Here is a 15,643-nt window from a genome sequence, read left to right on the forward strand (position 1 = left end):
GAAAGACATCTAAATACACACATGGGAGCTATTGGGTAGGTGTTATGTGCCAAGCAAATTGTGAAGGAGACAGAAATGAAGGAAATGGACGAGGCTCTCTCGGTGCGACAAAGCGGTCCAGGCACTTCAATCCCGTATGGCCCCTTGAGGTTCACAAGAAATGCATTTGGAGAACTTTAAGATCCCTACATTTGCAATTATGGTCACAGTATATTATATTTTCCGTAAGGTAGATAAAATATAACATGGCGTAGGTAAGAATCTATGACCCATAATTATTCTGTAACTGTAAAACCAAAGCAATTAAACTCAGGCTAGAGCATGGGCTCCAATGGTTTTTATGAATTACTTGATCACAGAGCACCTCCAAGTCCCTTTGCCAGACTTGATGTTCCTAGCTTTGATTTATTCAGAACTTTATTTCCCCTTCTACTTGGCTTTCCCTATGTTTTGAAAGCAGCTGGGGTTTTTTTGGGGAACATTTGTCATAAAAAAGAAATATTTTTATTCCTTCATGTCTGTTACTAGGACAAAAAGAATGTAACGAGCTGCCCTGAGATAGCTGCCTGAACTAGTGTTTCTACCTGGGAAACTTTAGGAATGGACCTTCTTCCTTGACCTTAGATAATTTGCAGTACTGCTTTTCTAAAAATGATAACTTTATTAGCTGTGGTAATAAATTCAAATTGTTCAGGGAACCAGCAGTTAGCATAATGGCTATGTCGCTGCACTCCCACGTAGTCGATCGCGGTTCGCGTCCCGGATCCGGTGGCTTAAAACTCACGCCGGGCGCTTGTGCATGCGTGCCCAAGATCCCGAGAGGAGAATGGAGAAGGGATTGCGGTGTGACCATCCCCCCTGGGTGGTGATTTCTCGCTTTCTGTCTCTATGTTTCTCTCTGTCTGTCTGGCGAGCGCACGTACCCTATAGTAAAAACCTCTCCAAAAAAAAAATTAATTAAAAAATAAGTAAATAAATTCAAGTTGTTCATGGGGAAAAAAACACATTCACACCGTTTATGAAGATGAAAGATGAAAAATTTCCCCTTTCTTCAGCATAGGCTCTTAATGGTTTCTTGTTTGTTCTTCCAGGGGGAAAAACTCCATATATACACATCTTTTGCTATATTCTGATCTATACCTTGCTTTTACCTCTTAATAATAACACTGGGAACCAGCAGGTGATGTAATAGTTATATTGCTGGACTCCCATGGAGTTGACCACAGTTCAAGACCCAGACCCAAGAACTTAAAACTCACTTTGGGTGTGTGTGCATGTGTGCTCAAAATCCCAAGACGAGAATGGAGGAAAAGGGATTGCAGTGTGGCCATCTCCCCCAGGGGTTGACTTCTCACTTTCTGTCTCTATCTCCCTGGTGAACACATGTGCCCTATAGCAAAAATCTCTCTCTAAAATAATAATAATTATAATAATACACACTGGAGCTCTTCCCACATCAATCCGTGTGTATTTAGTGTTTTTATTTAACAGCTTTGTACTATTCCATTGTCAGTACTTTATAATAATTCGTTTAACTGATCTACCATTGATAAACAGAATGTATCACCGGGTAGAACTGCTTCCCTTTGGAAAAAGTGACAAATCAATTGACCTCCTCTCGGGCCATTTGGAATTTTTCATATGAAATTTGCTTTCAAACTAATTTTCATTACAGCAGAGCTTAAAATGACATGTGTCTACAACCAGATTCATCAACACGGTCACTTGGCCCTTGATCCTGACAAAAATACATTCCTTATTTTGCCACACATTTGATGAATCAAAAGTCTATGTAAAGGTATTTTAAAGGGGAGAGAGTGATACAGACTCAGTGCTACATTACACCAATCTAGATTAAATTTGCACTGGATTCTGTAAGCATGTGCTGATGACCAAAATCTGTATCCTGTTTTCAGGGAGCTCAAGGTCTCCTGGGGTGGGGGGAAACGGGGGGCGGATAGAGAAGTACACAAGACTGATATAACTTTTACTGCTAAGACTTACAACTACCCATTGCATTTGGCAACCAGAAATCATTGGAGAACTCTGAGAGACAATTTCTAGAGAGTGGTAGGAGGCAGTAGGGTGAGCAGGAGGGAGAGAGGCACCAGGAAAGAGGCATCAGAGGAAGCTCCACCCGGACAGTGTTGAGGAGATAGGGGTTCCTTCTCACCTGCGTGCGGCACCATTCCCCAGGCAGCAGTGCTAAAGTCACAGGCAGGGGGCAGTAGAAGCAAAACCCAACGGGCTAACCCCGCCTAAGCAGGGGAGGTGAGCTGTAGAACCAGCTGTGGCCCAGGCATTCGTATTTAACAAATCCCACGGGTGACTGTTACACAGCCACTTTTCCAAGGTCTGTTGATACCGCCTGCACCAATGGCAAGCACCCTTCTCTAATGGAGAAAAAGTAATAATACACACTGGAGCTCTTCCCACCTCAATCCATGTGGATTTAGCTTTTTTTTATATTTTTGGCACACTACTGTGTCACTACCTGGTTGTCTTTGTCAGCAGGCTCCAAGCATAAGGGCAGAATCATGGCCATTTGCTCACCACTGCCTCCCCTATGTCAATTGGGTCGTTGGAAAAGTCATGACATATTTTTCTATGCAAAACTGCCTCATGACTTTCCCCGTGACCCAAGAGAAGACAGCCAGGCACGTGGCAGGTACTTAATAAAAACAGTATTTGTTGGATAACAAATGGGTGACTATTGCCCTACCCTTTGTTAAACCCAATGTAGATCCTTAGCTTAGACACTCACTTCAGTAACAGTGTAGCTATTTCGCTTGGTACTACTTGGCATTCCTACCTAGCTTTTCAGATGATGGGCAACTATCCCATCTTCCTCACCTGGTGCCTTTATCTTTCTAACAGAGTCTAAAGTTTCGGACAGCCAAGGATTGAATGGTCTCCTTTATCTCTGCCTTAGATCTCAGCCCGGAGGTAGCAGGACCAGTATTTCCTGCTTGACTTCTTGACTTCTTTCTCCTGTTAACAACTCAGCCTTTTTGCCAACCAAACTGCTGACGCTATCACCCTCCTCACTGCTCTTCTCCCCACCCCCCAGTAGAGTTTCTATTTCCGTTCTTCCAATACACCTCTGTGTGTGTGTGTGTGTGTGTGTGTGTGAGTGAGTAAACTTTATCAGCCCAGCCAGCCCACCAATCCCTTCCCTTCTGTTCCAGTGTCTCCTCTCCCTCCCAGAGCTAAGGATGCTCATCCACAGTTGCACAGTTGATTCCCGGTGCTCGTTGATGTTTTGCTGTGGTGAGATGAGCAGAAGGTCTTGCTAAAATTAATTTTTAAATCCCCTGCCTTAGGAATAGGGAGTTGTTTGAGCTCAACCCTACAGCTTAGGTCTGTGCAAGTAATTTCACCAGAGTAGGGTAGACTTGCAAATTTTCCATAAGGTACTTTCCTCAACGGGATGTAAAATATAGAAATGGCTCCATAGTCTCAGCTGTTAAAGTGTCTGCCCAGGCCTCAGCTCCTTCAGGCAGAGTGAGGTCATATTACAGGGCTCCATCTAGCTGGCTACTAGAGAAAGCAGGGGAGGGGTGGGATCATGCGAGGGGTCTGTTTTCCCTGCTAGATAGTGGATTTGTGGCACACTCTGTGCCTATGTATGGTCTGGGACTAGCACTCCATAAATATTTGTGATGTAGAAATCAATTCAGGCAGCAGGGCATTATCTGACTTGCCTGGAAGACACAGAGAGCTGAGTTCTAATTTTCACTTGGCTCACCAGCCCAGGTGCACGCGGGCTGAATGTGTGAGTAGGCTGCTCCTCCTGAAGTCCTGGCCTTGATTTACAGCCTCCCCAGCTTTTGAGCAGTCACTTCAAAACCCACACCTAGCAGCTCACTGAAGGGGAAGATTGCCTATTTACCAAAGGCTGCGGATGGACACTCGTATCTCTTGGAGGAGAAAAACAGCACCAGTGCATTTCTCAAAACACAAAATCTTCCCTGCAAGGAAAACAGCAGGGTGTGGAGAGTCCAAGGAACCGATAATCTAGGTTTTAGGCTGCCAATCCATTTATTCTAAGTATCATTGCTCTGGTTTTTTAAATGATTTTATGTCAAGTTGAGCAGATCACCATAATAAGCCCTGTAAGCTCAGGATCCAGAACCCACAAAAAAGAAAAAGGCAAAATCAAAATATAAACATGTTAAGTGTCTATTTCATTAACTGCTCAACTTACCTTTCTTAAAAATCCCATTAGCTACAAAATAATTGGTCCATTTAATTTCCCCTTCAATTCTCAATTATAACTGATTATACAAGAAACATTATTATAGTCATAGGAAATAAGAGGAATTACTACAGTTAAATAATTTCAAATGCAAAATGACAAAAATTCTTTCAAAAGATTTTACCACTGGAAAGAAATACTTAATTTGTTTGATATGCTGTGGAGTGGGACCTTCATAAATGACAGTGTCTGGAACCTATTAAAGTATTAAGTGCTGATGAATGAGGACTATTTTAGAACAGCAACATACATTTCCCTTCCAAATTAAATGAAACAATCAATAAAAATGAGCAAAAGCCCCCATTCCGCCATTTCCTTTAACACATGCCTTTCTTCCTCTATCTTCCTTTTAGAAATTCCCCACAGAGTCTCCCAAAATTCCCACCCAATAAATAGCCTGCAGCCCGAAGTGACATATGTCCTATGGATGACAGCTCTGACAGCTGCTGGTGAGAGTCCCCAGGGGAACGAAAGGGAATTTTGTCTACAAGGTAAGAGACAACATTAAAGATGGTGCGCTCCCCTGGATTTTTTCTTTTTTTTTTTTTTTTAAGGTTTTTGCTTTAGGGCTTGAGCAGTTACTGGAGAGAGAGTGAGACCGAGATAGTGAGATAGAAAGTAAGAAATCACCCCCTAGGGGGAATGGCCATGCCACAATCCCTTCTTTTCCATTCTCTTTCTGGGATCTTGGGCACGCAATCACATGCGCCTGATGTGATTTTCAAGTCATTGGGTCCAGGACTCAAAATAGCACGGGTCCATGTGGGAGTCCAGTAATGCAGCCACTCTGCCACCTCCTGGCTCCGTCCCCCTGGGTTTTCACACAGCCCATACACTCTCATTATATTTGGCATGGAGATGATCGGATTGTTTTCAGGTCGCTAATTACTTTCTTGTTGCCACACCTTGGCTCACGCTGTTTCTTCTAACCGCAGTGCCTTATCACTCCACTGTCTGCTTAGAGACTGTGTCCACTCATCTTTAAAAACAAAAACGCAGTCAAAATACTTCCTCCTCCAGGAAGCATTCCCAAATACACATCCACATCTCCTCTGTAATGCACTACATTTGACCCCTACTCAAAATTCCAAATCCAGGGACCAGCAGTTAGCGTAATAGCTATGTTGCTGGACTCCCATGTAGTTGACTGTGGTTTGAGTCCCAGACCCGGTGGCTTAAACTCACACTGGGTGCATGTGCATGCGTGCCCAAGATCCCAAGAGAAGAATGGAGGAGAAGGGATTGCGGCGTGGCCATCCCCCCTGGGGGATGATTTCTCACTTTCTGTCTCTCTCTTTTTGGCGAGTGCTCACTCCCTACAGCAAAAACCTCTCCAAGAAAAAAAAAAAAAATTCCAAATCCAGTAGACAGGAACTGATACCTGTTTGTCTGTGTCTTCAAGGCCTCGAATGGTGCCCAGCACATGCTAGTACTCTCTAAATAGCTATTCCCTGATGAGAATCACATCGACAATAACCACAGCAGCCAAGACAGTATCAGGTAATTACGAGACACCCCTGCCAGTCAGTACTTTGCAGACCACATTAGCTGGCTGAGGCTGTTGTAACGAAGTACCATGACTATATGGTTTCACTGAAAGAAATGTATTCTCTCACAGTTCTAGATGAGGCTAGAAGTCCAAGACCAAGGAGTCAGCCAAGTTGGTTCCTTTTGAGGACCGTGAGAGAGGTCTCTTTCTCCTAGTTTCTAATAGTCTGCAGTCATTCGTTGATGGTCCTTGTCCTGTAGATCTCTTTATCGAGCATTCTCCCTATGTCTGAATTTTCTCCTTCACTTCTTTTTTTAAGGTTTTTGCCACAGGGCGCATACACTCACCAGAGAGAAACAGAAAGAGACAGAGACAGGGAAAGTGAGAAATCACCCCTCACGGAGATGACTAATTTGCTAATTTATCCTGCCACAATCCCTTCTCCTCCAGTCTCTTCTCAGGATTTTGGGCATGAACACACACACACGCCCTGTGTGACTTTCAAGCCATGGGGTCCAGGATTTGAACCATGGTTGGCTATGTGGGAGTCCAGCACCCACCATGCCCTTTCTTTCTTTCTTTCTTCTTTCTTTCTTTCTTTCTTTTTTTTTTTTTTTAAGGTTTTAAAGGTTTGCCTTAGGGCACATGTGCTTGCTGGAGAGGGACAGACAGACACAGGGAGAGGCAAAGTGAGAAATCACTCCACAGGGAGGGTGTGATCCCTTCTCCTCCATTCAGCTCTCTGGGTCCTGAGCGTGCATACACATGCGCCTGGTGTGATTTTCAAGCTGCCAGTTCTGGGACTTGAACCAACATGGTTGACCATGTTGGAGTCCAGCGATGTAACTGCTATGCCATCTGCTGCCCCATCCTCTTCTTTGTTTTTAAACAGGATCTCCCTTTTACAGCCTTCCTGCCTCGGCCTCCCAGATCACTGGGGATAGGCGCATGCCATTGTGCCTGGCTTTTCAGGGTGGGCCCAGAACCAAACCCAGCGCCCATGCAGCCCAGGCCTGTGAAACACAGCACTAGCCGCACGTGCCACCACAGCTGAGCCCAGGCATTCTCCTTTTTATTAGGACCTCGGGTGTGCTGGATTAGGGCCCAGTCTACTCCAGTATGACCTCATCTTACTAACTATGTCAGCAATGATCCTGTTTTCAAGTAAGGTCACCTATTGAGGCACTGGGGTTAGAACTTCCACATAAGGATTTAGGGGACACACATTTCAACCCATAACACACACACGTGCTAATTCATCCTGACCAAAATCACATGATTTTTTCCCCCGGTTGTACTATTACTATCAGGCAATATTCAATACGAAATGAACAAAAAATGAGGATTACATGCCTTTTGACAAGTGAGGGAACTTAAGATGCAGAGAATTCACCGAAGGCCATGCAGGGTAAGTGGCAGGAGGACAAATCAGACTCGGAGCTGCGTTCCTAAGGGTGAGACCAGTTTGAGAATATGACCCAGCTAGCATGGGCTTCTCTCTGCCAGCCAAGTTCTCTCTGGCAATGCTCATCTGCATCTGCTCTGAGCATAAAACAAGCTGTTCTTGCTTTGTGACATGGAGTATCGGGTTGACCATTCAGGGCTCTGTTGTTCCATGCCAGGAAACTCTCCTCTGGGAGAACTGACAAGCCCTGGTCTCATCTCCCCAGCACTTGCATGAAAGTGACCTTGGGAGCAATTAAGGTGGATTAAGGACTCGGCATCCTTCTCCTGGTGGTCCCTCCAACTTGTCCTGTCTGCCCAAGAAGGAAGGCAGATGTTGAAGAAGTGTCTGACTCTGCTGACCGTGTAGGCAGAGGAAAGGTTGCCTTCATTCACTCCCCCACTCAGCCCTGTCAACTGTCCTCCCACAGGGGTGTACGCCTCAGGTTCCTGCTGCTCACTCCTCTCTCCCAGCTTGTCCAATCAGAAGAACCCCTCGGCAAGGACCCCCACGTGGACATGCATCTCTTGTTATCACGCATCAGTAGTTCCCCAAGCACTTTTAAGCTAGACTTCCACCTGCTTAGTTGCCAGCCCTGCATGGCCCTGTTGACCAACCTAGCTTTACCCCTTTGCCTCAACGTTCACACACTAAAGCAAGACTAGAACACCTGTAGTTGCCTGTAAATGGGGTGTTGTGCCCTCCTCCCATGCTTCTATATGGTTCCCTTTGCCTGGCCTGGTCTTCCCTTACTTGGCTCTTATTAGTTAGAATCAACTCAACTTTGACATTGTGCCTTTCGCAAAACTGCTCAGCCACTTGTGATGCAATTTCTCATGCTATTCTCTGCTCCGCTGCTATGTACATGCCCGTCTTTACACACACCCCACGGCGTTGTATTTATCACTTACATGTTTCTACATCTGTCTCCTATACTATTGGGTTGTCAGAAAAATCATGGCACGTTTTTACATAGAAAAACATGGAAGAATACATGATGATGTTTCTGATGACCCAGGAGATTCATAACTTCATAAGGCAGTGAGCACATGTCCTGTTCACCTCTGTATCTCAGCACCTAATAGGGTTCGGTACGTGGTTAGCACTCGGTAGATACTGGGTGAATTAATGAGTAATTCCAACATGTAGTGAAATGCTATAGTTCTTTTCATATGAAGAAATGGGAATAACACCAAAGACCCTAGCTAGGTAGAGGGCTTATACCGTGGTTTGGTAAAATGTGTTGCTGTCATTTCTTGGGGGCCTTCTGTGTTCATATGCACATCCATGTGCTTTAAATTTACCATCTCTAATACAATCATCTGAAAAGCAGACATCGTCGTTCACATTGTGCAGACAAAGAAACCGAGGTCCACGGGTCACACGTCTTTTAGTGGCAGAGCTAGGATTAGAGCTCAGAGCTCCCAGTTCACAACCAGTGCTCTGTATACCTCCTTACCCTCTGTCTCTGGGAGAACGAAGAGCCTTTGCAGGTCTAGAGCTCCTCTTGTAGCCATAGAATTGGTCCCCTTACCACCCTCTCTCCCTAACGAAATGGACAAAAATGAATTGGCCTTGTTCCTGTGCCTGGCTACCAAGGAGCTATGGGTAGGGCCCAGTGGGTTCACGTGACAGTGAGTATTTTGAAATGTGTGTTGAAAGCTCAGTCACAGGATTTGCTAACTTTTCAGGTAAAGCCAATGGGAACGCATATGTGGCATCGAGTGTTTGCATTGCTGTCATCATGGTGGGCATTTTCTCAGTGCGTTACTTCCGGCAAAAGTGAGTTGGTTACGCCTGCCAATTTGGTAAATGTATTTTCCCTAAAAAATAATGGTAATAGCTGTTGCTGCTAGGGAAATCGACACTGTCATACTTTGCTGGTGGCAGACTAAACCTCCTCAGCCTTTTTGAGCAATAGCCCATGTCAAATTTTTAAAAATATGCCTTTTCACCTAGCAATTCCTACCTTGAAGTGTATTCTAAATATACCATAGAGGTATGCATATATTTAGTAGAAATTGTGTTCACTGAAATATTGTTCATAAAAGGAAAATATTTGAAATGATCTAAATGCCCAACGATTGTCTGGTTAATTGAATCATGATATACCTCATTCTCTAATATATCATGCATCCATGAAAGATAATGTAGAAGAAAAGGGAATGGTATGAATGGCACTTGCTATCTTATATTTAGAAAGCCGGTAGCAAAACAGTATGTACTTTTCATTTTTTTAAAATATGTATACACACATTCATATGCAAGATATTATCAGTTGGCATTAAATTTGGTTTTCCATAATATAAAAGCCAAAATAATATGACTTAAACTAACTAATGCTTTCTCACCCTGGTAAAGGAAGTAAGCCCAAGTAAAGAGTGGATGTGATAGCTCCAGGGTCATCAGAGACCCAGGCGCCTTCTGTTTTTCTGTTCCACTCTCCTGACACCCTCCTCAAGTGCACAGCCTCAAGGTCCAGGCTGCAGAGGCCATAGCCATCCCACTTGCATTTCTGGGGCACAGGAAGAAGGAAGGAAGGTACATTTCCCATTTAAGGAACCTCCAATAAGTCACACATGACACTTTTGGCTACATCTCATGGTCAGAATGTAGTGAAGCAAGTGAGGATTAAAATTGTGGCCTTGGTGCCAGCAGGTGGCATGGGGGTTGAAGCATTCGACTCTCACATAGCAGACCATGGTTCAAGTCCTGGACTGGCAGCTTGCTTTCTCACTTTCCCTCTCTCTGTCTCTCTCTAGTCAAATTTTTTTTAAAAAGTAACAATAATGAACAAAATTAAATAATTTTTTTTAAATGGTCTCTTGGCTGGGTTCATTGTTGTCTCAGTAAGTTAGGGTTCTGTCTCTAGGGAAGAGATAGAAATGTGTATTGAATGGCAATTAACAATTTCTGCCCTAAGGATATGTACCACAATGTTAATGGTATTTATATCTGAAGACAGAGTCATAGGTGATTTTTTAAAAATGTATATAACATATAATTTATATAATTTTTATTAATTTATATCATTATTTTCTAAAAATCATCTTAGAAAAGCTTTACTTTGTAAAGAATTTTATTTTCCTGTCAGAAGGCCTGTGTACTTACCAGAGAGAGACAGGGAAACAGAGAGAAGGAGAGGGACTGATTGTGCACAATCCCTTTTTCTTCGTCTCTCCACTCTGTTGGAATTTTGGGCACACATGCACACACTCATTGTATTTTTCAGGCCATCGGGGTTGGGATTCAAACCACGTGGTCAGCAATGTGAGCTCTGGGGCCTACAACTACCAGGCCATGGGGCTGGCCTCATTAAAAAAAAAAAAGTAATGAGCTAGTTATTCAACATATAACTTTCTTCAGATGCTGTGTAAAGTAATAGAAGAGGTCAAAATAAATTTAGCTCAAAGTCATTCTACCAACCATTGAACTTGTCTGACAGCTTTACATTTATTGAAGATCCAATGTATGATAGACACTTCAAAACAGAGCTCTCATTAGGGAAACTTGGAAAAAGTTTAACTTAAGAGTCAGTGAGGATCACATGCATCCCCTTCATGGAAATACTGAAGATCAGTTGGAAAAAGATTACACCCTTGTATTTAAAAAGGTGTTGGGGAGGACCAAAACACAGCGCACCTTTGATGAAATTGTCTATTTCTCTCCCAACCGATAGTCCTGAAATAAGGCATCCAGATTGGTGGGAAGCTCTGCTCCACACAGTCATTCAGGGATCCAATTTTGTTCCATTTTATTGGCCCGTAATCCCTTGGGCATTGTCCTCATTTGTAGGATCTATATTAGATCACAGACACCTCTGTTCACACTTCTTTGGAGAAAAACTAATGTCATGGTCACATCATCTCTTACTTTCAAAAGGTTAGACAAACTGTAGAAATTTACCTTTCTTTTTAAACATCAAAGCTTATTAAAGTCAACTCTAAAAATGTTTTATATTGGTTTTGAACTTTTAAAAAGCAATTAAAGTACTTAAATCACCTGCTATTTTAAGAAACGTTTTTAGGATTTTTTTTTCCTTCCACATCCTGAAAGAAGTATATTGCCTCTGATCACCAATACAACCTCTATAAGCAACTCAGATATCTTCAGATATTTACTTCTTTCTTGGCATTAAAAAAGAATGGTTACATTACAGTTACCATTTTGTACCTTTTTCATTTTGATTTTTTATAAGAATTATTTTAATTAACTTTATTTATTTATTTATTTAAATTTGATCAGAGAGGGACACAGCAAGAGAGAGAGAAAGCAACAAAGCAATCCACCAGGTCTGGGACTTGAACTGTGGTCAGCCACAGGGGAGTCTAGTGCCCTTAACGTCACCTGCCAGCCCTGTACATTTTTTTAAAAAATATTTAATGTTTAGCTGAATGATTTATCTGGCATTACAAGCTCTTTGAAATATTCTAATTACCTAAATAGCAAGTTCCCCAAGGGTTAGGACCAGGTCTTCTTGTCAGCCACAGGGGAGTCTAGTGCCCTTAACTGCCACATCACCTGCCAGCCCTGTAACTTTTTTTTTTTTTTTAATATTTATAGTTTAGCTGGATGATTTATCTGGCATTACAAGCTCTTTGAAATATTCTAATTACCTAAATAGCAAGTTCCCCAAGGGTTAGGACCAGGTCTTCTTGCTTGCTGTTCCACCCCTAGCATGAGGCCCTGTGCTGGTCACATATTAGGGTTGAACAAATGGGCGGCTGGGTACTGATAGACTGTGAAACCTTAGAATAAAATTGCATGGCTTATGTAGCAACCCAAAATGGTTGTAACTTTACATGACTCCACCGGCAATCTAACTTCACAGGTAGAGGATACATCATCTCTGTCTTTCAGTGTTTACAGTTAAAATCACTTGCATGCAAAAGCAACGCCTCTCCTATGCTGAAATCACTGCCTAAGAACCTATGCTTGCATGCTACTATGTACACGCTAAACCAGATTTCATTGTTTTCTTTACTATAGGATATTTGTTCTCTTTTCGGCTCTCAGATCTCAGTCGTGGAGCCCTAAAATTCCAGACCCAGCAAACAGCACTTGGGCCAAGAAATATCCGACCGTGGAGGTAAGGTATAAGCGTTAGTAGTCAGTCACCATGGTTCTGGAGTTGATTACATCCAAATTGTCCACTGTAGTGGCAGGGAGTCTTGGGTGCTGAGACTCTGGGTAAGCTGAAATCACTCCTGCTAAGGTACCTCTGAGTCAGCACGCCCAGCTCCCTCCCTGAACTCAAGCAACCTGTGCACGGAAATTTTCTTATGGTCAGAAGTCTAGAAGACCCATAGTGGTTTATTCCTCTCTATGCCTTATCTCCCCCTCATTTTACAACCTGTGTACGGAAATTTTCTGAAGCTTATGGTCAGAAGTCTAGAAGACCCATAGTGGTTTATTCCTCTCTATGCCTTATCTCCCCCTCATTTTACTTAAAAAAAAAAAAAAAAAGAAGAAGAAGAAAGCAAGTGTGTTTGCCATTTGCTGAGCACTGTCCTGAGCACTGACTCATCCAAAGTCAAGAGAAAGAAGCTTTTGACTTTCCAATCCTTTTTGAGCATAGAACAGATAAATAGAACTCACACAACTGTAGTTCTGGGGGGAAGCCAGTAAGTCATTCTACTGTGCCAAAAAAGAAATTAAAAAGTATGTGTGAGGAGGCCAGGAGATGCTTAATGGTTATGTCACTGGACTCCCACAGAGTCAACCACTGTTTGAGCCCCAGATGCAGCAACTTAAAACTCACACTGGGCGTGTGTGCCCAAAATCACGAGAGCAGCAGGGATTGTGCTGTGGCCAGGCCCCTGTGGGGCAGATGATTTCTTTCTTTCTGTTTCTCTGTGTCTCTCTGGTGAGTGCATGTGCCCGATAACAAAAATCTCTTGTACGAAAAAATTGTAGGGCCAGCAGGTGGCATGGTGGTTAAGGCACTGAACTCCCACATGGCTGACCATAGTTCAAATTCTCGACCTGGTGGCTTGCTTTTTTACTTTCCCTCTCTCTCTTTCTCTATCTCTCTCTGGTGAGTGCATGTGCCCTATAGCAAATTTAAAAATAATAATAATAATAAAATTAAATAAATGATTCTTTAAAAAATTTGCTATGGGAACCAGCAGTTAGCGTAATGGCTATGTCACTGGACTCCCACATAGTCGACCGCAGTTCGCGTCCCGGACCCGGTGGCTAAAAAAAAAGCGTGCGTGCCCAAGATCCCGAGAGGAGAATGGAGGAGAAGGGATTGCAGCATGACCATCCCCCCTGGAGGGTGATTTCTCACTTTCTGTCTCTCTGTCTCTCTCTCTCTCTCTGTCTGGCGAGCGCACGCACCCTATAGCGAAAACCTCTCCAAAAAAAAAAAAAAAAATGCTAGAAGGAATGTACAACATGCTGGAGAGAGACACAGGGGCTTAGGGGAAGCAAATATCCCCTCCTCCTATTAGGGATGGCCACACCATGGTCACTTCTCCTCCATTGAAATTTTGGGCACGCACGCATGCACTCAGTGTGTTTTTCAAGACTCTGGGTCCGGGATGCAAACCACTCAGTTGGGTATGTGGGATTCAGCCACAGTAACCACCGTGCCACTGGCAGGCCCTTTTATTATTTTTATTGTTTAATGTTTTGCCAGAGGACGCATGCACTCGCCAAAGAGAAACAAGAAAGAGAGAGACAGAGAGTGAGAAAGCACTCCTCCTGGGAAATGGTCACACTGCAATCTCGTCTCCATTCTTCTTTCAGGATTTTGGGCATGCACACACATGCACCCAGTGTGCTTCTTAAGCCACCATGTCCAGGACTCCAACCACAAAGTCAGCCATGTGGGATCCAACTTAACCACTATGCCCCAGGTTGACCCAAAAATATTGAAGAAGGATAAGTTGCTTAGCTGGGGGATGAGAGAGCTGAGAGTAGAGGAAGCCATGGGATTTCCCACTGCCCAGTAAAAGCAGGTGAGAACAGCTCATAGTGGGCAAGACGGGTCATCTTGTGTGGAGGGTCTAGAGGTTGAATGCAAGTGAGCATAGACAAGACTGTGACGCCAAGTGAGCAATAGGGGAGGGAGGAGGCCTGCCTAGAGCCCCAGACTCTTTCTCAGCCTTCAGCCTTTCTTTAAGATGCTTCTGAGCTGGCAGGTGGCGTGGTGGTTAGAGGTGCTGGATCCCCACATGGCCAACTGTGGGTCAAGTCCTGAACCTGGGAGCTTGCTTTCACTTTCTCTACCTCTCTCTCACTCTGTCCCTCTCGGTCAAACTAACTAAATAACTAACTAAATAACTAACTAAATAAATACATAAAGTTAAATAAAATAATTCTTGAAAAATAAAAAAAAGATGCTAATCTTCAATTACTCAGTTAATTCTGCCATCCACACCCTTCCCTAGGCCAGAAGCCAGTGATCCCAGCCTTTGCCAGGCCAAGAGCTGATACTAGCCATTCTGCCTTAGGAATGTAAGTCACTATGGTGCAGTGCCTTTGGAATCTGGCCTGGAGGCCAGCCTTGCCTCTGCCACTTACTGTGTGTGTGACTCTTGGGCAATTTGCCCAACTATCTGAGCCCTGATTTCATCTTCCATAAAATAGGACTTGACAATACTTCCCCTGTATACTGTGGTGAGGATTAAATAAGACGCATGTAAACCATATGGGTCCTACGGAACAAAGAGCATTCGCTTTCTTCCCAGGAAGACCCATAGCTTGTCTACTGAGGGATTTTGTCCCTATTTAGTTACAATGGCAAGAAATGCGATAATCACAGCTAAACACACACACGCTATATGTTGTATATGGTACATGTAGTATATATGGTATATACAGACTTACATGAGGTGTTCATATATAGGCTCTCACTTGGTAATATTGCAATTACTTACAGGAACACACTCTGTAAGCCTCATAAGGATGTCACTGCTCGTGTTTGGGGATTCTAGGACCCAGAGTTCAACTTTAAGATTCCAGTGCTGAGATTCCACAGTTCCATGTCCTAAAAGCCTGAAACAGCATGATGGACAGCAGCTCTGGGTCAGTCATGGACACCTGGTTTCTGTGCTGGTGTGTTTGACATCATGGGCTCTCTCTGCCTCTGCCTGAGGGCTACAGAGGTATGCAGAGCCACTGAAAGGCCCAAAAAGCCAATGGGGGCTGGCAGGTGGCATGGTGGTTAAGGGCACTGGACTCCCACATGGCCAACTGTGGTTCGAGTCCTGGACCTGGCAGCCTGCATTCTCACTCCCACGCCCCTCGCTCTGTCCCTCTCTGGTCAAATTAAAATAAATAAATAAATAAATAAAGCTAAAAAAAACCAATTCTTTTTTTTTTTCTTTTCTTTTCTTTTTTTTTTTTTTTGAGAGTGCATGCTATAGGGCGCATGCACTCACCAGAAAGACAGAGAGAGACAGAGAGACAGAAAGCGAGAAATCACGCCCCCCCCCCCCGCAGG

General features: G+C 43.6%; 1 protein-coding gene across 4 annotated transcripts in view; it reads left to right on the forward strand.

Moving 5' to 3' along the window:
- Nucleotides 1-15,643, forward strand: part of IL12RB2 (interleukin 12 receptor subunit beta 2) — a 115,776-nt gene that overhangs the window by 93,479 nt on the left and 6,654 nt on the right. For 2 of the 4 annotated variants that reach the window (XM_006171404.3, XM_027769434.1), the window contains exons 13-15: nt 4,612-4,749; nt 8,883-8,973; nt 12,181-12,280. In XM_006171404.3, the coding sequence (XP_006171466.1) occupies nt 4,612-4,749; nt 8,883-8,973; nt 12,181-12,280 (329 nt within the window). Of the gene's footprint in view, nt 1-4,611; nt 4,750-8,882; nt 8,974-12,180; nt 12,281-15,079; nt 15,414-15,643 lie in introns of those variants that run through there. The other 2 variants (XM_027769436.1, XM_027769435.1) reach the window with 2 other exon arrangements.

Source organism: Tupaia chinensis, unplaced genomic scaffold (assembly GCF_000334495.1).
Source record: "Tupaia chinensis unplaced genomic scaffold, TupChi_1.0 Scaffold149502_1, whole genome shotgun sequence".
Classification (NCBI taxonomy): Eukaryota; Metazoa; Chordata; class Mammalia; order Scandentia; family Tupaiidae; genus Tupaia; species Tupaia belangeri.